The sequence below is a fragment of the Haliotis rufescens genome, unplaced genomic scaffold (genome assembly GCF_023055435.1).
Source record: "Haliotis rufescens isolate VD_foot unplaced genomic scaffold, xgHalRufe1.0.p SCAF_4, whole genome shotgun sequence".
NCBI classification, from domain to species: domain Eukaryota; kingdom Metazoa; phylum Mollusca; class Gastropoda; order Lepetellida; family Haliotidae; genus Haliotis; species Haliotis rufescens.
Window position 1 is genome coordinate 43,974,422 of NW_025964112.1, and position 22,981 is coordinate 43,997,402.

At 39.7% G+C, this 22,981-nt stretch overlaps 1 protein-coding gene across 7 annotated transcripts in view; it reads left to right on the forward strand.

Annotated features, from left to right (window-relative positions):
- Positions 1-22,981, forward strand: part of LOC124135912 (protein TANC2-like) — a 366,285-nt gene that overhangs the window by 211,633 nt on the left and 131,671 nt on the right. For 3 of the 7 annotated variants that reach the window (XM_046501588.2, XM_046501591.2, XM_046501593.2), the window contains exons 1-2: positions 9,322-9,521; positions 17,603-21,629. The exons of 2 other annotated variants lie outside the window; for them this stretch is intronic. In XM_046501588.2, coding sequence (XP_046357544.1) covers positions 20,015-21,629 — 1,615 coding nt within the window. In that variant the 5' untranslated portion in view covers positions 9,322-9,521; positions 17,603-20,014. Of the gene's footprint in view, positions 1-9,321; positions 9,522-9,865; positions 9,885-17,602; positions 21,630-22,981 lie in introns of those variants that run through there. 2 more of the 7 variants (XM_046501592.2, XM_046501590.2) reach the window with 2 other exon arrangements.

Genomic DNA, 22,981 nt, shown 5'->3' on the forward strand with positions numbered 1-22,981 from the left:
AGTAAAGAATTAACTGAGCTTGCCCAAACTTGTCCTACTTCTGGTGGGCTGCAAGATTTGTTATTGCAAGCTGTTTCCATTCCATCCATAAATTCCTGGCATATTTCTTGTTTCATGACATAAACTAGAAACTAGCTAACAGAATTTGATATACAATTTTGTGGTTGTATTACGAGTGGATTCCATACTACCGTTTTCGACCCAATAAGCGCCCCCCTTTCCCGGATGCCTGAGTAAGATTTACTCACCTGTTTTTTACACACGGTCAAGAATCTTTTGTAGTCGGTTAATGAGGAGATGTTCACCAGTAAAACGTAAGTAACAGTTTATCTCTAGCCTCCCAGCAACAGAAGAATATCGATAGGCTTACTGATGAATTTAGGCCAGTTTGACTCTGAATTGGTCCCAATAAGCGCCCACTCCATCTGTCTTTATTTAAGCACTCTGGGCGCTTATTGGGCCGAATACGGTATTTGATTTAATTACAGTAGTATTTGGGGTGATGTCTGAATGAGAGAATAAGTGTTGCAGTTATTTTTAGGATTTATCTATTTTCTGACTAATTTATTTCATCCTAACTTTTGCTGTTGTGGGGGCAGGGGGGATATGTCATCTTCCTATGACTCTTGTTTCAATATGTGTTTGGTGAGAAGGGTTAAATTTATGAGTGAGTGCATGTTGTTTTACGCTGCAGTTAAAAATACTTCAGCCGTTTCTTGTTTCCTGTCACTAATCAAGTGTGGCCAGACAAACCAGTGGCTGATGATATGAGCATCTATTCATGCTGTTGGGCAACGTTGGCAATCAGCCAATCACTTTAATCAGTTCTGTTGACATTAGTATTTCTTAAAAGAGGATTTGAATTCATTGATACTTGAAAGAAAGAAAGGAAAACCAAGAAAATAGTATGTATGTAAAAGTTTTTGGTTAAAACAATAAATACACTTTGTGCTCTTGTTCAATAAATGCAGGAAATTATATCTTTAATATTGTGTCACATTTAGTCTTAGTGTTTACTACACAAATTATGTTAAGGGCCACCCTAGTCTTTCAATTCCTGACATGGGTACAATATGTGAAGCCCATTTCTGGTGTCCCCCGCCGTGATATTGCTGGAATATTGGTAAAAGCGGCGTAAAACCATACTCACTCACTATTCTTTCATATAACTATAGTGAATCTGTCATGCTGTGACGTGTCAACAATAGTAATATGCAAGAATCGGGTGGTCCTAAGTTAATCTGTCATGTCATTACAGATTAACTATGGTAATATGAAGGATCGGGTGGCCCTTAACTTCTTTTGAGTAGTATAAATATGAAGAAACAAGGAAACTTTGTTGACAATATTCAGTGCACTAAGGAAGGTGTCATCAGGAAATGGAGAAGGTTCCTTCTGTCGTTATACACTGACGTGTGACTACTGTTTGGCTCCCATTGGTGGGAAGGTAGTGGATATACGTGATGTAAACACCAGGATGAACGTTGCCTAGTGGAAGCTGTTTCCTGACTGAGCATCAACCTGCTTCCGTAGCCAGCATTGTTTGTAAACAACCAGGAGCCTCCATGTTATGTCAGAACTGTCTCAGTTGAACAGCTGTAAAGAATTGATGTGGATAAGAGCTGATTATAAGTGGCTATGATATGCATCTATATGCCATAGTATGTATTTGGCTTGGATATGCAGTGGCTATGAAGATTGGATTGGAAAAGGAGATGCATAAAATTGTCCTGCATAAGCAGCTGTATAGAATTGGCTTGGATATACAGAGATTTAGAATTGCCTTGGATAAGAGGCTGTATAAAATTGGCTTTGATAAGAGGCAGTATAGAATTGGCTCAGATATGCAATGACTAAGAATTGGCTTTGATAAGAGGCTGTATAAAATTGGCTTGGATAAGAGGCAGTATAGAATTGGCTCGGATATGCAGGGACTATGAGGATTGGATCGTAAAGGAGCTGCATGTAATTGGCTTGGATAAGCAGTTATGTAGAATTGTCTTCGATATGCAGTGACTAAGAATTGGCTCGGATAAGAGGCTGTATAAATTTGGCCTGGATAAGCAGCTGTCTAGAATTGGTTCGGATATGCAGTGACTACGAATTGGCTCGGATAAGAGGCTGCATAAAATTGGCTTGGATAAGCACAGTATAGAATTGGCTCGGATATGCAGTGACTACGAATTGGCACGTCTATGCAGCGACTAAGAATTGGCTCTGATAAGAGGCTGCATAAAATTGGCTTAGATAAGAGGCTGTATAAAATTGGCTCGGATAAGAGGCAGTATAGAATTGGCTCGGATATGCAGGGACTTTGAGGATTGGATCGGAAAGGAGCTGCGTATAATTGGCTTGGATAAGCAGTTATGTAACAGAATTGTCTTGGATATGCAGTGACTAAGAATTGGCTCGGATAAGAGGCTGTATAAATTTGGCCTGGATAAGCAGCTGTCTAGAATTGGCTCGGATATGCAGTGACTATGAATTGGCTCGGATATGCAGTGACTAAGAATTGGCTCGGATAAGAGGCTGCATAAAATTGGCTTGGATAAGCACAGTATAGAATTGGCTCAGATATGCAATGACTAAGAATAGGCTCGGATGTGCAGTGACTACAGATTGGCTTGGAAAAGCAGCTGCATAGAATTGGCCTGGATAAGCTGCTGCATAGAGTCGGCTTGGATAAGCCGCTGCATAGAATCAGCTTTGATAAGCCGCTGCTTAGAATGGGCTTGGATAAGCCGCTGCATAGAATCGGCTTGGATAAGCCGCTGCGTAGAATCGGCTTGGATAAGCCGCTGCGTAGAATCGGCTTGGATAAGCCGCTGCTTAGAATGGGCTTGGATAAACCGCTGCGTAGAATCGGCTTGGATAAGCCGCTGCTTAGAATGGGCTTGGTGAAGCCGCTGCGTAGAATCGGCTTGGATAAGCCGCTGCGTAGAATCGGCTTGGATAAGCCGCTGCATAGAATCGGCTTGGATAAGCCACTGCGTAGAATCGGCTTGGATAAGCCGCTGCATAGAATCGTCTTGGATAAGCCGCTGCATAGAATCGGCTTGGATAAGCTGCGGCAGTGTTTAAGGTCTGTTCTGTCCTCTCATTACTTTATGCTTTATCAGAATTGCTCAATTTTCTTTGTTGAGGCCAAGGTCATAATAAAAATATTAAGAATGTAAATCGTAACCATAAACCTACCTTCCACACACCTTACTATCACTATCTCCCCATGCCTTTCATCACCAGTCTGTTGATAGAATTAAGCCTTTATTACCAGGGAGGATTTCCACATGTGGATCTACCTACCACAGTGAAGGAGCATAACAGATTCTGAGATGAGAGGAAATTAACATGTGCAGTTAATTATTAATCTAATTAAGTTCTAAATATGCAGTTTGGGTTTCAAAATGATTACATTTCAGGAGTACCGACATGACAATGTGCCAAATTGTGTTCTGGATGTCGGTTTGATTGAGGAAATTGGTTTGTTTAGTTAATTATTAATCTGCTGACACTAAACAGAAGTTGTTGTATACATCAAAAGTTTTTAAAGTGATTACATTTCCAGTAATATCAGTAGCACAGATGTTTAAGCATGATTTGGCCAGGCTACCATCAGAGGTGCCTGGGTAATGACGGAACTTCAAATTCTTTCCATGGCACTATGATTTGTCTTATGCAGGTTTCTGTGAGAGGTGATAACTGGGGAAGTACGGTACTTCAAATTCACATAATGGTACCATGTATTTACCTAATGCATGTTTATATGAGAGGTGATATTTGGGGAAGTATGGTACTTCAAATTCACTAAATGGCGCTATGAGTTTGTCTTGCACATGACCGCCTCCGTGGTCTAGTGGTAGAGCGTCCGCCTGAGAGCGGAAGATCAGGGGTTCGATCCCCAGCCGCATCATACCAAAAGACGTTAAAAGATGGTACTTGTTGTTACCCTGTCTGGCGCTCGGCATTAAGGGGCTAAAACAAGGACTGGTCGGCTCGGAGTCAGTATACTGTCGGCTCGGAGTCAGTATACTGTGTCTGAGTGTGGTATTCATGTTAAACTGCGGCATGGTATTTCAGTGAGCTAGCACTATAAATCGGCATCAGTCCGGACTAGTACAAGCAGCCCCAGACACACACATACACGTGCATGCACGTCGCTACATAAGTGCAATAATCTTGGACGCGACGTTAAACCCCATTTCACCTCACCTCTGATGCAGGTTACCATGAGAGCTACAGTACCTCATTTTCAAATGCATGAAGTGGCACCAGAAGCAGCCTAACATGACATGTCCCATCTCCCCTAGACCAACACATTGATGTAAACTGACACTGCCTCCATGTGATAGTACTTTCACAGCCCCATTCATATACAACCTACAGGTGTAACAACACTTCATTGGCTGCACTCCGGATTGCTGGAAGATGATTGGCTGGTTTCACAAGTACCGCCATGTGATTGGCTACAGTGTTAAATGTGGTACTAATTAACCCTTGATGTGGCTACCATGCAAGTAATGGACATTGACAGTTGGAGTGCAAGTACATTACAATCATTAGTAGGTGCTGAGGGGTGAACACTCATGTTACTCTGAGCCAGATACCATGCTGGGTAGCCTTGCTCACGGCTGTACTGAATGGTGAGTCCATTGGTGTATAGGGCCGCCTCCGTTGGTCTAGTGGTAGAGTGTCCGCCAGGAGAGCAGAAGGTCCGGGGTTCGATCCCCGGCTGTGTCATACACACATACACGTACATGCACGTCGCTGTATAAGTGCAATAATCTTGGACGCGACGTTAAACCCCATTTCACCTCACGAATTGGTGTATAATAATTATAGCCTTACATAGGCAAGTCTAAAGAAGCCATTCTCTTATAGGGACAACTTGTTCTTATTATTTATGTAATCAAGAAATGATGATTTAAACTATTAATTATTGCCTTAGAGTGAGTGAGTGAGTATTGTTTTACGCCGCTTTTAGTAATATTCCAGCAATATCATGGCGGGGGAGACCAGAAATGGGCTTCACACATTGCACCCATGTCGAACCCGGGTCTTCGGCGTGACGAGCGAACGCTTTAACCACTACGCTACCCGACCGCCCCTTATTGCCTTAGAGACTTGTACAAGTCTACGCGCTGAGTTGCCTTGTCATATAGTCCTCACCTTCCCAGCTCCTGAAATTAAGAGACAAGAGAGTTCCTTTATTATTTTTAGTCAACCTTATCCATCAATATATTTCAAGGTTTGTTTGTTGTTCAATACTGCACTCAGCAATATTTCATCTATATGAAGGCGCTCGGTGAATAATTCAATCTGGAACAGACAATCCAGTGATTGACATCATGAGCATCTGTCCACTATTGGGATATGATGACCTACATCAGCCAAGTCGGCAAGCCTGACCACCCGATCCCCTAAGTCGCCTCGGAAAGCATGGATAGCTAAAGACCTATTCTACCCCAGATCTTCACAGGTCATATTTCAAGGACTATGAGTGGAAAGGTGTGGACATGTTTGAGAAAGTATTGCATTTCTTCATATCTTATTTCATATTTTAAAGAGCAGATGACTAGTTTTGTCTACTCTTGGGCAGAAAGCTCGTTCCTTAGTACCTCTTGTTTGTGACTCTATGAGTTCTTTAAGGTGTTAGGTGTGGTAGGGTAGCGATCTAATTTCACCAAGTCACAGTTTTAATTTTTGGAGGTCCAACGTATGAAAAAGAGAAACCCAGGCTGGAGACATGTTGGGGATCTGGTGGTCAGGCTCTGTTGATGCATTCATTGTATCCCAATTGCATAGATAGATGCTCATGATGTCAATCACTGGATTGTCTGGTCCAGTTTATTGACAGACTGTGGTCGTATAGCTGGAATATTCCTGAGCGTGACATTATACAACAGAACAGATCTCTGAATTACTGTGTAAAGTCAACATTCAAAATCTAAAAAATTCACACACACTTACCATACTAAACAGTGAAATCTACATTACTACACTCTGATGTCAGTTTGAACCTCTCCGGATTCATGATTCAATTAGGATATAAATTTTTAATCGCCATTATTTGTTTGCTGCCTGGAAGATATGTAGCTGTGACTCATAGATTGCTAGTAATGTCTGTATATCCGTTCATCCAGAAAATTGACACCTATTCCCCTTTTGTGAAGCGACAACCTAACTACAGCTATAAAACATTGTCCATACAACTAGAACTGACCCTTGCAATAAATGGCTGACCCATGAAAGTGACCACACTCACGCCTGAGTGGTTTGCCATACAGACTTGGCAACCACAACTGCATTTCCCGCATGTTAATGTCTTTTATGTGTAGGCTACCATAGACATCATGCATGGAAATATGAAACTAATCTGGCGACTGTTAAGCGAGTAATATAAATGCATCCCCTCCCTTGTATGTCATCCTCTTCCATGTCATCGTAGGCCTTGAAAAACTCTTCACTTTCATCTGAATCCTGAAATATATTTATCATCAGCATGGGACGGAGAGGATATGTTTTATCGATACGTATAAAATTAACCTGTGGAGATCCTGGCCAGACCAATTTGAAATAAACTGGTTTCTAATCTGCCTCGTTCCTTGGTGGCCATTAATGCTCTACTGGTCTTGTCTTGCTGAAAGTTGAACTTTTACAATTTGTTTTGAGGAAGCAGTTGAGGGAGTTATTTAGTTCTATCCCAGTATATATACTTTCTGTAGGAGGAGACTCCAGTGAAACATGTGTTGTAGTACTTGGAAAGTTACAGCTTTGGTGAAACCCACAAGCATGGGAATGGTACAGGCAGAATCATGGTCAGGCTGAATTTGGGATTCGAACCAACCATCAACAAATCCTGACATGACAAAGGGACATAACTCTGTACTGCAAATGTCTGCCTCAGACACCAGGGCCACCAGTGCCCTCAGGATACAGTTGAAGGTCATGCATTTCTATTGGGTCACTCAAGAACATACAGATATTTGAGATACATTCTCTGTGGGAAAATAACTATTTTATAGATTCTTTAGATCTGTTGATAAAGAAAAGCCATTTGCACAAATATGTTTTTCATCATGGCCATTTATTCTAAGACTGATTGAGGTTACTTCCAAGTCGTGTTTCAAAAGAATTCAATGGACATTGTTGGTGGGGATCGTGAGATATAACTGATTCGATGTGGATAAAGCAGGCAATTAGTTCATTACCTCCGCCAGATCTATAAACGATTAAGCTGATGGGATGGGGTCTGATGGTCAGACATCTTTCACGAGTTGTTACCAGTGTATGACTGTATGTTGAGGGGGTGCAGGTGCTGTTGTGTATTGCGGTTCAATCCATTGTGCAGAGTTGTGTCGGTATCTGCTGCTGCTGGGTTCAAATCCCAGATTCAACCAAATAAGATTGTTGGTTTGTAAGAGCTGACGGAATCAGGTGGTCAGACTCCGTAACTTGGTTGATGCAGGACTTCATTTCCCAATTACGTAGATCAATGTTCTTGATGTTAATCACTCTATTGACTGGTCCTGACTCAATTATTTACAGACCGTGGTCACATAGCAGGAATATTACTGAGTGCCGCATTAAACACCAAACAAACAAACGAACATGTGCTACTTCAAGTTTACATAGATAGCTACTGCTATATGGTGGATCATGTAGAGCAAGTTTGTTCCCTCTGTTTCCATGTTGTATATACACGTGTTATAGGTGTCGCATTTGATGGGGACCGCCAGTGTTACCTATCAAGGAGCGTCATACATGCACCAGACTTAATTGTGTTGCTGGGATGACTATTGATTTCTGAGTCTATAGCCTGATACTGGGATAGACAGTGTGTCTTTGAACCTGCTCCAACAGTCTTAACACAAGTCTGTCATCCCATACTTTAACACAGACTAAGCAACATCTGTAACGAAAGATAGCATCATATACAGCGCTGGTCATATCCCATACTTTAATACAAGCTGAGCTACATCTGTAACAAAACATAGCGATGTACAGAGTGCTGATTATGGGTCTGTTTACATCCTGATAGCTTCCTGATCTATAAAGTTATTTTTGTCCCCAAAAATATTTTAAAAATACAACAATTGCAGGAAGTATTGTGATTGGAAGGGCCAAAGTACATATCCGTATCCGCTGTTATTCTACACAAATGTCTAAGGAAGGACATGAGAAAAAAAGAGGTTAATTTCCAAAACTATTTTGAGATAAAAGTCACAAAAATATCAATAAAATATTAACATAAGGGATATTTCAATGAAAGATATCTTTCCCACTTTTGGAGGCAGGCTCATCAGTAAAACAGGAAAATAATTGGTGTGACCTCACATATTCCACTTGAAGTTCAGAGCTTATTCATTAGGACATAATAAATTAATTATTAGATATTCATAGGTGAGATAAGGTATGGATTTCAACTTCTTTACTTTGAGGAACACAAGGTTTTGGAGTATATATTTACTCCTTCATCAGGTGAATTCATACATTTCTAACCTTTGTGTATCACTTCTAAATGCCATTCAAAGACGACATTTACGTCTCATCATTTTAATGTAAAAAGGACAAGAATCTCTTTGCTTGTTCCCTTCTTTCTTTCAATTGAAATACATTGTATACATAGTCCTACTAAGACATTCATGCTTGAAGTAAATCACATATATCGACCCCCACTTGGTACAATGTGTGAAGCTGTTGCTAGTGTGCCCCGCCATCATATTGCTGGAATATTGTGAGAGCAGTGTAAAACCATACTCAGTCACTACACATATCCACAGCTGTTGTACCCAGATGCATTAAACCGTTAGAATGCCTCCCACCTCACAATATTTCTACAATTAGATGAAAATCTTACAATTAATTTATTGTGGCCTTGCAATGATATATAAATAGCATCCTGCGTGTAAAAAAGTGTTTAAGGTTATGCAGGTTTGTGTGACTGAGATATAGTATGACAGAGTAAACAGTGGGGAAGTACCTACAAGGCTGCACTGCGTTCCCTAATGTCGTGGGAGAGTTCTCACACTATTGTACACAAGGTTTTTGTCCCTTAATTTCCTTGTCGAGTTGTCATGAGGTCATAAGACTTCTCACTGAAGTAAACATTTTGAAAAAGTTGTCACATTACTCCATAATGGCATAGCTCCACTTCCCCCAACCTACATTAAACATGTTTGTCAATAGGTAACATATTTCATACTCTCTGATCAATGAGGCCATCAGCTGAGTATTTCACGTATATTTCAAATCAATAGCGATAGGGACGTGTGCTTCACACATGACAACACTGTGAGGGATAGGAAATCACTCAAATGTGACCGAAACCTCAGAGGTGGGACAGCCAAGCAGTAGTGAGACCTATCGTGGGTTGTTAGGACATATTATAGCACATCCGCGATCAGCTAGTGTTTACAGGGAGTTAATAGTCAGTTATACACTGCCTGGTACTTGGATGATCAGCGGCGAGCTTCATGCGAGGACAGGACATCGTATATAGGCCATGGATACCCTTGCAACTTGTGAGTGTTATTTGGCTAAAGTTTACATTTGTGGTGCTTGTAATAGCCCAATAAACAGGTCAATGTAATGGATGTAAGTTGTCGAGATCTGGATAGCGTTTATCTTGAATTGGATATCATCACCAAGGCTAGACCCAGTTGGCCGTTGGTTGCACTGTATAGGTTGTACAGTGTATAAAGCTGCAGTAGCAGTTTTTTAAGGTCAGTTGGAAGTAATTGGTGTCTGTCAGTTTCAAATCAGTGGTCTGAGACGCAGACGATTGCATATGGCTGTGCAGGGGATTGTAAGGTGTTGTATCAGTGAGTTGAGAGTTCAACCCTGACGATGGCAACACATGCTGGGCTATGTGAGGTGTAGAAATGGTAGGGCTGTGTAGTGTAGAGCTATATAGTACTTTGTTTCTATTTCGTATGTCGTGTCCCTGAATTGTGTGTTGTGTATTTATATCTACAGCTGTTTAAGTTTCCAGGATTGATAGTTTTAACAGCAGTTTCATTTTATTTGTTCTTGGGCCTGGTCCAAACTTTTGAACACGTTGGTAACTTTTGTCTTGTACACCGGTCCTCACGTATCACTCCGAGTCTGGGGATACATGTATGACCATGTTCATTGTCATCCCTTGAAATTTATTTGTCGGTGCATGTTGTTTTTAAAAAAATATTCAGATCTTTTACAAATTACCTATGACATTTAACAATTTAATATCCATAGTCATTTCAGTCATAATTGTATGGATTTTTTTTCTCAATTGTAAATGCTAGAGTAAGGTTTTTTACTAAATATTATTTCCGCTTGTGCACTAGATTTAATACACTCTTATCTATTTCACAGTGAAAAAAAATTTTAAACAGGAAACGTGTGATAGGCCAGCCACATGTATCCCCAAGGTGCTTTAGATTGAGTTATGTTATTGGGACTAATTGGAGAAAATCCTAGGTGTGCGTGGCAAGACTATAATAAACTATCTGTCTGTCTGGTATGATGTGTAGTTTGTAAGGGTCCTCATTGCAGTGATTTAGTTTTTTCTTGGGGTGTTATGGGTTAACCACCATGTGATAACATGTGCACCAGCTTATAGGTTAATGGGACTAGTTATCAATGTATTTATTTATAGACAGAAAATTAAGTCTGGTGTTTACATTTCAGACCAAGGCCACTCTCACTTCAGTGTTCAAGCAGTTATCAGTTTATATGATGTACTTGGAGTTTGGAAAGATTTCAGAATGATTGGGTTATTTATATCTAAGTAAATAGTAATTTATACAAGAATCTAATAATTCTACTTTTCTTATTCATATTTGAATTTTGAGTTTTGAAAGAGTTCAGAATGATGAAGTTTTTTCCTGTTGTAAGTAGTTGACAGGTAAATAGTACATTATATCAACAAGTATCTTAAAATTCTAATTCTTTTTATTTATATATAAATTTGAATGAAAGATTTAATTCTCTTGTCTATTTGGAGGTTATCAATCCCAAGTAAACAGAGGTTTTATTTCAAGGAAGAGTATCTTCATCATAAATTGATAAGGTTTCTACTTCCTAAGTCACAGCTTTGTAATCTTCCTAGAAGGCTGAATAGTTGATTGTTTTAGTACAAGATAGGAAACATGTCGGTATTTCAGCAACGCCACCACGACCAGATAACCACAAACACAAACCATCATTACTATTTCATCTGTTTTGAGGCAAATGAAAAAGATCCTTAAACATGGATAGGTGCACTTGCTTGTGCTCATATACTGAACAAAAAAGTTAGCGATCATGAATATTTGGGTATTTTTTTAATGAAATTATCTGTTCAGTCTTTCGACAAAATATATCCTGCAAAATATGCATGATGCATGTTCAGAGCCTTATTCAACAGTTAAACTGGATTTTAATTTTGTATGCATGGACAGGTCATGCAGTCTCATATATTTGTGTGACAATAGAATCAGCAGATGTATGTGCATAGAAGCAGCTGCGTCATGACGTCACATGTTACATACTAATAAGGAAATGCTTGGCGATATGAATCTGTCCTGTGTAAACTGAAGCAATCCGAGCACGTATGCATTGCTATGATGGGCTAGCTATCATTCACTTTGAGTATTGATAGTTTTCTTTCCAACGTTATTTTACTCGACTTCGGTCCGGGCTATTGCGCATTCTTTAGAATGATGAAGTTATTTATGTTTTAAGTAGTTGACAGGTAAATAATACTTTATAACAACAAAGATCTTAAAATTCTAATTCTTTTTATTTACATATAAATTTGAATGAAAGATTAAATTCTCTTCTGGTCTATTAATAGGTTGTTTATCCTGAGTAAACAAAGGTTTTATTTCAAGGAAGAGTATCTACAAACTGTTTCTGAACCTTTTTTAAACATAATTCAGCTGACAACTGTTTCAGGTGAATTCTAATTTACATCTGTCCATGTGAAGACCAAAGTGTGTCACATGTCACATTAGTTCTAAACAATACATGTCTAAGTACAATGAGCAAGACGTAGCACTTTTTATTCCCTGCTGTAGAGTTCGTGTCCACTTGATGCCTGCATTTGATTGGTAAATAATGATCTAAGAAGACATACAGGCATGTACCGGTAAGCTGAAAAAGCAACATTGGGTAATTATGCACAATGTCGTTATACTTTTGGATTTTTAAAGTTTGTCATGGCTCATTTATGCAAATACACAGCTTGTCTAGAGCTCTGGATTATGGATCATCCAATCACCGCCATGGACACAGTTTGAATATTCAGTACACCAGCCTAAATCAGCTGTTTAATTTAATCTAAGTAATTGGTTCAATTCAGAATTGTGAATCAGTTCAGTCTTGAATCATCAACAAGCTCCAGGATGTCCTTTTTGATGTAAGTGACCTATTTTGTGTTATTCTCTTGTTAACACCATTTAGGTAAGTAAATATCAAACTTATTATAAAAAAATCATTTGCATTATTCCTGGGTGGCTGGGTGTGTATTTTGACAGCTATTGAGTACTCTGTATATTCAAGAATGCTACCCCCGAGCTGTCAGCCCCAACCCCCACTCAATCGACACCCATGCTTCAGGAAACCTGTTGAATCTTCAAGGCATGTTCCAGCACTGTTAATCCCATTCAAAGCTTGATTCTCGGGGCTTGGGACACAGTTCCTGTCCCATTGGGGATTATAATGTCATGGTTGGTGGTCAGTGTTGATGTTTTCATGGCTTGTTGTATCAAGTATATACTATCCTGGGTTTACTTGCATGGATGATCTTGTATGATAGGTTTAGTTGGATGTTACACGAGTCTGTATAATGTCTAGTATAGGATAGCCTTAACTAAAGGCTGGACCTATTAGTGTCTGGTTGGGGTCATGTATTGTTAGTTCATGAATTAACTTGTTGAAATTCCGATTTAGGGATATATCTGTAGGTATTTGGAAGTAATTATTTTAAATCCTCTCGGACTTAAAGTCTCCATTCAAGACGCCATTGAACAATTGGTTCAGTCAGCATGTTTTTGTCATGAATCCCCATGGGGATTCTAGGGCAGAATAGGTCCCCGAAACCCCATGCTTGTTTCACCATGGGTATTCTAGGGCAGAATAGGTTCGTAGTACCCCATGCTTGTTTAACCGTGGGTATTCTAGGGCAGAATAGGTCCCTAGTACCCCATGCTTGTTTCACCGTGGGTATTCTAGGGGAGAATAGGTCCCCAGTACCCCATGCTTGTGTCCCCATGGGGATTCTAAGCTAGAATAGGTCCCCAGTATGCCTGTTTCACTGTGGGAATTAAAGGGGAGAATAGGCCCTCAGTGAAACAGGCAAGAGACACTGCATCACTTTGAGCTTTCCTCCCACATTAAGCTGACTTACCGTGATATAACTGGAATACTGCTAAAAGCGACGTTAAACCCAACTCACTCACTCACTCACTCACTCACTCACTCACTCATCCACTCACTCATCCACTCTCTTCACTCTCTCACTCACTGGAACCACAGCAGTTTATCATACTTTTTACAACCACTTCTAAACCAAATTGCCAATTTGCAAAGTAAATACACAGATTTGACTTTGATTAATAACAACCTATTTAAACATATTTTATTTGTATTTTTGATAATACATTTATGGCAAAATTTGCTTTTAGGAAATGAATATTTAATCGCATTATGACAATACAATTTTTATACTCATTTTGCTTCCTGCCTCTTGGCATATTGACCAAGAAAATCAATATGGCAAATATCCAACTGTTCTGGTCTAGTTAACCGATATCATGGAGCTTAATGAAAGCCAAACTCTCACAACTGGGATGAACTATTCTGTTTACAAGTGAATTATGGACATAACTAAATGATGACATTGTGATAAGTTGCGTTATAACTGTTAGGCCCGGAATTACTCTTCCTGAAAGTTTGAATTCAGATCCCATATTTCCTTAGAAGAGGCTGCACTGCCCTTTGTGAGAGATGGGATTCAAAGGTCTGTTCAGAGGGTATTTGTGACTCAGCAGTGTGGTACACGGGACGTAACTAAAATGAAATTTTTAAAATATAATTGTGTATGTAAAATTGTCCTTGATATAGGATATTTTTTCAGTAATTTAACTTTAAATCGTACCCTTTCATGACCTAGGACATGTTCTGTAGGTTTTTGTTCTGCATTTGTTGAGTGAATTCTGATATGTGCTTTTGAAATTTGAGTTAAGTAGAATTCAGGATTCGGGGGTGAGCAAATGAGATTCAGAGTGGGAAATTAGATGGTATTTGGGGAAACCTTCTTAAAACCTGTCATCGAGAATCTTCTGAAGTTTACTTAATCTAACGTGATGTTCCTGTAGACATCTTCAGCAGCTTCCAGAAGGACTCGGCACTGGGATGAGGCGAGTTGAATTAACATGTAAATTGGTAATAAATGCGACTTAAATTGACAGCTTTATTTGTACTTTCGTTTTCAAATAAAACCAATTTACTTCGACACAGCCAAGTCAAGATTGAGTCAACAAAGAAAGTAAGCAATAAATTGTAAATTGACTATTGTGGGAGTCAGTCAGGGATTTGCTGAGCTTTGTATGCAAGTCCATTGAGCGAGTTCCTGCCATTTCTGTTGCCTGAACTTCAAAACATGCACAAGTGTTCCACCTGTAGTTACCATGACACGTTATCTCGTCGTCAACCTTGACCTTTGTACAAGACTTGGTAGTTCTTGTAGCCACAAAGGTCGGGACGGGACTTATGAGGTCAAATGAAGACTTGTTGATGAAATAAAATGATTGTCTGGGCAGGATGAGGCGTTTGTGGCCATTGTGGTTGTTATAGGGAGTGTCTGATGTTTACAGCCTCTCCTATTGTGAAGGCCCTAGACCATGTGTCTAGTTTATGTAAACAGTGGATTTATAGTGTCTCTTTATTAAATAAAACATAATTTATTCAAATTTAACATTTCTTAGATGTTACTGTGCAAGATGAGTTCCTGTTTGTACTGCAGCTTCATGTTGTTGGGCCTCGTCAGTAATTACTTGTGATTTTAGAATTCATCTGCTCATGAAGATAAGGTGTTTCATCATTTTCAGCTTGGCGTATAATCCCTTGTTTAGTGTCTGCCTGTCAGGTCCCGTTGATCATAACTTGGGATCGCAATGTTAAAGCATCTGATGGATGTAGGATGAAATTTAAAGATGTATTTCTGAAATAAATTCAGCTGCAGGAAACGTCACATTTAAGCTGATTCAACCTCTTGTCTTGTCTCCAATTTATAAATTACACATTTATGAAAGAAATTTTATTACTTATTCTTTTGAAAAAAGGAAATGTCAAACTATCATCAACTCTTTTGTGGTATTTTATGATAGTTTCATGGAGTTCATGGTACATTAAGTTTTAAATAAGAACATAAAAACGAAAAGTGTGTCTTTCAAGCTGAAGGAGACCGCCTTCGTGGTCTAGTGGTAGAGCGTCCGCCCATACCAAAAGACGTTAAAAGATGGTACTTGTTGTTACCCTGTCTGGCGCTCGGCATTAAGGGGCTAAAACAAGGACTGGTCGGCTCGGAGTCAGTATACTGTGTCTGAGTGTGGTATTCATGTTAAAATGCGGCATGGTATCTCAGTGAGCTAGCACTATAAATCGGCATCAGTCCGTACTAGTACAAGCAGCCACACAAACACACACGTACATGGACGTTGCTATATAAGTGCAATAATCTTAGATGCGACGTTAAACCCCATTTCACCTCACCTCACCACCTCAAGCTGAAGGACATGTCGTTAATGTGACAATGGCTATGGAAGACCTGTGAGAGCTGTTTTTGATATGTTCTGTAGTTGTTGAAACAACTCCAACTTGAAAAACAATAATCCATTTGATAATCTAAGAGTTACATACAACTGCTTGTGTTCCAAAAATACTTCAGATGATTACTGTTTATGACCCACCAGGAGAAAAGGGATCTTATGGGTGCTAGGATACAATTGTGCCGTGACGTCATAAAGAACGACGTTTGAAGTCAACTTACTTCTAAAAAATCACCATTAGTTCTTAATGTAATAAAAAACATTTTAAAGCATTTCGGCATACATGTCTACTTTCAATTACTCACACATATATAAAAACTGAAATTATTACATAAACAGTCATAAGTCTTAAAATGGGACTTCGTTGAAAATGAGTCCAAATGTTTGATGCCATGCATCACTGAAATAAATATAAATTGAAGCTTGTGAATTGTATTTTTGTGGTCCTAAGATACTGTAGTTTTACAGTAAAATAAGAAATCAAAATGTGATTTTCAGCCATAAGGTCCCTTATCTCATGGTTGGTCACTATGAAAGGGCCACGCTGTGGGGACGCGGTATGGAATGAGACCCCAGCACACCATTGCTGGTTGTAAGTGCCGACTTAGTATGGAATGGAGGAATTCTGGGTTAGAATTGGTCCCCATGTTGGTCGTTTGAGGTGACGAAATTGATCAGGTGTCATGATTGAGGACTTGGTTAATGGCGTGTCAGCGCACCCCAACAACATTGATCGTTGCTCATAATATCAATCACTGGATTTGTTTGTCCCTACTTGATTATTTACAGGTTGCTGTCATACAGCTGGCATATTGTTGTGTGCAGCATTCACAGAAAGAACGAAATGATGATGTCAAATTCGAAAGTAGCTTCCGGTCACTTATTTATTTCAGGAGCTTTCTGTTGTTCGATAGGTTGACGTATTGAGTTTGATTGATAATTTGTACAATTATTGCCCCTAAAGATAAACATTTATTCATAATATAATTTTTAATCTGATTTTTGTGTAAAAAGCAATAAGCAGATACAGTGTGACAACATATCACTTCAGCTGCCTAATCGACATTGAGACTCCCTGAAATGGATATGTGCAAATATCAGAAAGTTACGTCAGATATCAGAAAGTTACGTCACTCAATCATGCTAGCTTATGGGTATTATTGTACGTGGCATTACTCGCTTTTCACTATTGACAAAGTTCCCACTTTGAGCTACCATACAGTGTCAGCAGGTTGGCAAAAGAAAGATTAAATTGTCACCTAAAAATATATCACCGAAAAAAGTCTTTGCACCTTGTGACCCTCATTCGACAGTAACAAGATAATTCAGCTCCTAAAATCATGTAGACACCACCAAGGACACATAACTCAGAGCCCAATGTGAAAGAGGAGAACTTGGACAATATACTTTGAATATCCTCTGTCATTCTTAATTCTTAGGCAAGGTGCACTGAGGTTTTCCAAAAATAAAATCTTGCTCCTATGTTCATGATTCCGCTTTTAAACTTGCTCCTGTGCCGTTTGGCATTTTCATGTCAAGTCCTCGTCAAGGAATGTATCAATAATTCAAGGTTGACATATCATATTTCCTCACTTGTGTTTCGACTTTCAAGTGCAGCCCTCTTTAAAATGATATATTTATGTCTGAGTCACAGGGTGATTTCTTCCTTGAGTTTGTATGGAAATAGATGTTTAAGGTTAAAATGCGATATTTTTTTCAAGTTAATAGATTATGAATCAGCTGCCTGGAATGTGTATGTATAAACGACTGTTGGGTTACACACATATTATAGCCCGTCTTTCTGTTTACAGAGTGTCATGGGTGAATGGAGAAGATTGAAAGATGAATAACGCAAGTCGATCTTAATGAGAACGTGCACCCTGGGCTTGTTACTTTTGCACCGACAAGTGAGCCTCCATTGAGACTGTATCATTGCCACAAAGGAGAAATGGCTATTGGGTACATCGGGTGATGTTTACCAACGTCACACTTCATTTGTGCTATAGTAACAGCGTCTCTTCAACTGTGGATATCTCCTACAGTTATAGCCTCACCTTTGTATAATTCTCGCCTACACCTTCAGGACTGGTTAGTACACTGAATCATTGACATCTGTGAAGTTTATCGTTAATACATTGGATGTCTGCCTGACAGATTTCTGCTTCGGTGAAGTTCTTGTAACAACATCCTATTACTACTGATGCCAATTACCTTTGCGTCTGCTCCAGTTAACGGCTGCTCCAGTTGACGTCTGCTACAGTTGACGTCTGCTACTTACCACTTCAACAAATTACAGCAGCCAGCTTCGACAGATACATTGATTTACCGTTGTTTATTGGATTTGGGGATGAAGTGGACCTCAATTGGATCGATTTAGTCAACCTTGTTCCAAACTCAACAAACAGACTACCACCTCCCTTAAAGCATTCTACACAGTTTGTGTCAATAAATAATGAATAGAATACTTCTATTTACATGAGGAAAGTTTGAATGTCAGCCTGTCTTGGTGGATTTTCACCAACTCATGTCTCAATTCATTTAGATTGGCTACATGGTTTGCTGAAAGGAACACCAAGTCATCTACCCAATGTAATTCTCGTGTGGAACCTGTTGCTTGTCTCGACACTATAAAAAACACTGTGTAATCTGACGTCTGCTGCTGTTTGAATTCCGTCTGCTATCCTGTGGAGGGAAGTGTGACTTAAAGTTATTTGAGGTGAGCCTGATAAAGTAATATCAGCTTCAGCTGTCTGCTGCCTTGCTTACACCATGCAAGGATGGGACGAGTTCGTGTACTGAAGTCATGATAATGGTTCAGATCAATATTGAAGCCAACTGCGACTAAAACTAAAGTCAACAGGACTTACATGAATTGACAGAGATATTGAATGTTCTTCCTACCAAGACTGACGTCTGCTTGGCTGACCCGAGCCCCCGATAAAACCATTACTAGCAATCAATATACATTGTTGGTCCAGTGAAGACATTATCAACAGCGACCTTAACTATTATGACTGGCATGCCCTGAACTGACATCAACTATAAAGTTGTCTGCCCTGCTCCAAGTGTCGTCTGCTCCCCGTGTCGTCTGCTACAAGTGATAGCCTTCTGCTACCTCCATAACAGAATGAATGAATACAGAAGAACTTGTAGAGAGTAAGAAGCCTACGATCAGGTTGTTGTTTATCTACATGTGGTCTATGCTCCCTGGCGTCTGCTCTGCCGCGTGGTCTGAATGACACACAGTTGGAAAGTATGCCAGTGTAATATGTGAGACATAGGCTCACCTAATGGCCAGCTTGACCCTCAGGGGGGCATCGTGGCAACAGTGTTTACCTGTCGAGATCGCTTTCATACCTCCCTCTGATATTCTCTGAGTTAGTCAACGTGTGTCACTTGTAAAAAAGGAAACAACATTTTTTGCCAGTTGCTCTGTGAGTCAGTTGGATTTACATTCTCATCGGAGGAGCTGCAGGTTCAGGTTAAGCTTATCATGTGAGAGGTTATAACGGGAGAGCAAATTGTGATATATACACTTCTACATATTCTGGACCTTGGATATTTGTCCTGCTTACAGTATTTCTTATGCAGTGGGAAACGGACCAGCTGAGAACAGTAACAATCAGGACATTCTGAATGTGCTATCAGTCGAAGGTCCACTAGATATCATTTATGGTGTTTATGTTTATGAATTGAGAGTATCAACTTCATGTTATTGGACATAAAGAGGGATTATGTTACAATCACAAGGTTAGTATTTGTGTCCGTAACGGTTTGGGATTGTTGTCATGAACTTCAAAGTTGAGACTTTCTACATTTTGTTCGCCGAATAATATGCAGGTGTTTCATCTGTGGGAACTGACAGATGTTTTCATTTCCATTTTGCTGAAACTTTGCTACCCTCGATGTAATTCCCATGCTTTTTGTCGCCACTGTACGCTACATTCACCATCCACCGACCAGACTTCTTTTGTTTTGAGTAGGGGCTGAATCGTTGATAAATATTTTGCACAGGTGGTTTTCACGGGATTATGGGATTATAGAAGGGATGTTGCAGATGCAGCAGTTTAGAATGTTGACAGGGAGAGCTGACAGTCACGCCAGTGTGGAACATGTTTACATTTTACTTTGTCAGAATCCACCTCAGCGTGAAAATTGTCCTAACATTTGAACAAGGGTATTGCCAGACTGTTCATTTGTAAATCTGTGTACAGTTGAACAATATGGGGAACAAAATTGGATCGTCGGGGGAAAAAGACCTCGACTCTCCGGAGCCGAGGGGACGAAGTTGGTCGTTTCACGGGATTGTGTCGCGCGCCCGAAAAGGATCCAAGAGTCCACATAGACAGAGAAGCTCTTCTCTTTCTGATACGAGTAAGAGTAAAAAGGGTGGTGGGAAGACCAATGAAATGTCACCCACTTCCCAGCGGGAAAGTTTTAAACAGTCACGGAATTCAGGTGAAATACCTTCGTCCGCTAGAAGGGAACTTTTCAAACAGTCAAGGAATTCTCGTGAAATTGCCCAGTCAGCTCAGCGTGAACTATTAAAACAGTTAGAACTTGCAGGTGACAAGAATGCACCAGTAGGATCGTTGAGAAAGGTAAGCCCTTTGCAGCAGCTTTCACAGGTAGCCGAGGCCGGATCGCATACCAAGCACTCGGTGGAGAGTGACATGAAAACAGAGGATGCAGGTATTGTGACTAGCGGGCATAATGACAGGGGAGCTAAAGACCTCCCCCACACTACAGATTCCGGGTACAGCACAGCATGCAGGAAACTTGTCAGTCACGACTCTGGTGACACTGGTGATACGTCTGCAGCTAAGTTCAGGGAGATCTCGCACTCCCTCTACAATGATAAGTTGCTTGAACTGTGTAAACGGCGAGGCTTAGCTAGTATGAACAGGGATCTGTCCATGTCGCAAAACAGCATGCTCATTACGATGTCAAGTCCGAATATTAAGAAGGCCAAATCACCTTCAGTTCATAGCCTAACTTCACATAAGTCTCATTATGTAAGCTCGGACGCATTGTCCGAGTTGGAACGCTCCATGGATCATGATCATGATGAGTTTGATGAAGAGTATGATATTCGTCCGAGGACGTACTCTGCAACAATTTTGGAATTAAGCAGCAGGAATAAAAGTCGTATTGCCATGGGTGCGACTAGTGCTAGGTTACGTCATTTTCAAAGAGAGGCTTCATTTGATGGTGCGATCTCTACTAGTCCACGTAAAGAGGAGATAGCACAGGCACAGAGAATACTTGTAGCTCGGGCATTAAAAACTGCAAGTCCTGTGAATGAAAATTCTCCAAATGACAAGAATATGTCACGAGAAAATGAGCACTCAGGAATTCATGAAAGAAGTCGAATATATGGGAGCCCAACTTCAGGAATGAACATGCCGCATAATTTCAGACATAAAGGCAATTTAAGTCCACTTCCAGAAATCCACGAAAATGGAACGTTAAGTTCAAGTGTACCAGTTCAATTTGGGTTTCCTGGAAACGTTGGTCCCCCGACTTCCTATTCCGCTACGACAGACGACATGGAGTACAATCGGGAACGGAGTAGCAGTCTTTCGGTGATGTCCCCAAGAACACGCAGGAGCGTTCCAGCTAAGCTGAGTTCCTCCTCAATGCAACAACTGGAGGAAGAGGGTATGCGTGCAAGGAGCCATAGTATATCGTCTTTGAGGGGCGGAATACGACCTCAGATTATAAGTGGTGCTTTGTTTTCACAAATTACTTCCCCTGAACGAGCGTGGAATTACAGTGTGTCCTCATTGGCGGAATTACCTGTTACTGTTCATTACGCAAGGATGCCTCCTCCACAAGGTAAGATTGGCGCTTCTTTGATTAAGTTTGAATATTGGTATATTCATTTTCAGATGTTGGTGGTCTTAATTGAAGTATTAAAAGTTGTCATGTCAGCATTTTTTAATTAAGACTATTTGAAATATTTTCAGGTGTTAGTTGTCCAAATCAATGTATAAACACGTGGAAAATGGACTGTCTGGTTAGTTAACATTTTTTTCAAATGATTAATGAAGTTATTTAATTATGTTTGGTAAACTTGTCACATTTAATTCACTGTATAGTCATAGTGGCTCGAATGAATGATTTGTACTTAAAACGTCATCTACAGAGAAAAATTAGTAACAGCAAATATGCATTTATCAGAACTATAATAGGTTCTTTTCAAAGAATGAATACATTAATTTATGTCAGTTTTCTGTACAATGAGAATGTTGAGTAAATATACCAACAACCACTTAATCGTTATAGCCTTATATCTCTGTGACTGTTTTAATTTCAAGTATTTTTAATAAAGTATATTCTCATGTATGTGTCAAACGTTTAAGATGACATTTGAACCAGAATTAATTTTGCACATGTTTAGTGGTGAAGATCACAAGATAAAGATACACTTGATCAATTGGTGTTACTGAAGCACAATTACCCAATTGTGTCTGTCAGTATCATTTAGAGACACAGAGGCATGTTTGTGAATAATACCTATGGCATGCTAAGGTGTAGAGTTGAGAACAGCCCTACAGTGTTACTTACACCTACAGTGTTACTTACATGATATACACACTAGGCCTTTGTGTGGGTGTTCAGTACAGTAATTACAGGTGAAAATACAGGTGAGACTGCATCACTGAGAGGTGATGAAGCATAGGGAGGATCATGCTGTTGCACCTCTCTTCTTTTTTCCAACAATGGAAGCCACAAGAAACCATTTAAGATCTTATTTTATAGTTCTGCAGAGAATTGTATTCTTAATTTATTTTTTTTTTCATCTGCTTGAGAAGGTGTTCATGTACAGTATCATAATCAGGTGATTACTAAATGTGCGAAATTAAAAAATTTAAATAAAATTTTGGATTATTTTGAGAACTTTGGTTTGTAATAATTTATTTCATTTAGGCGTGTTATACTTGAACTTATCTCCTGTTTTTTTTCATTATTGGCTTTTTCATTCCGACTAGACATCTGTTTCGGATTCTTCATCCTCTATGACTGTTTATGACAATCATGAATCATAACCCGGATCCATCTCAAGACAATCCCTGATATGTCTTCGTCTTCCATCACTTTTCCGTGTTTGTTTGGTCATCATCCACTAATAATAACTCCGACCACGTTTGTTCCTAAGTTTAGAAACACCAACCCAACAGCGGTTA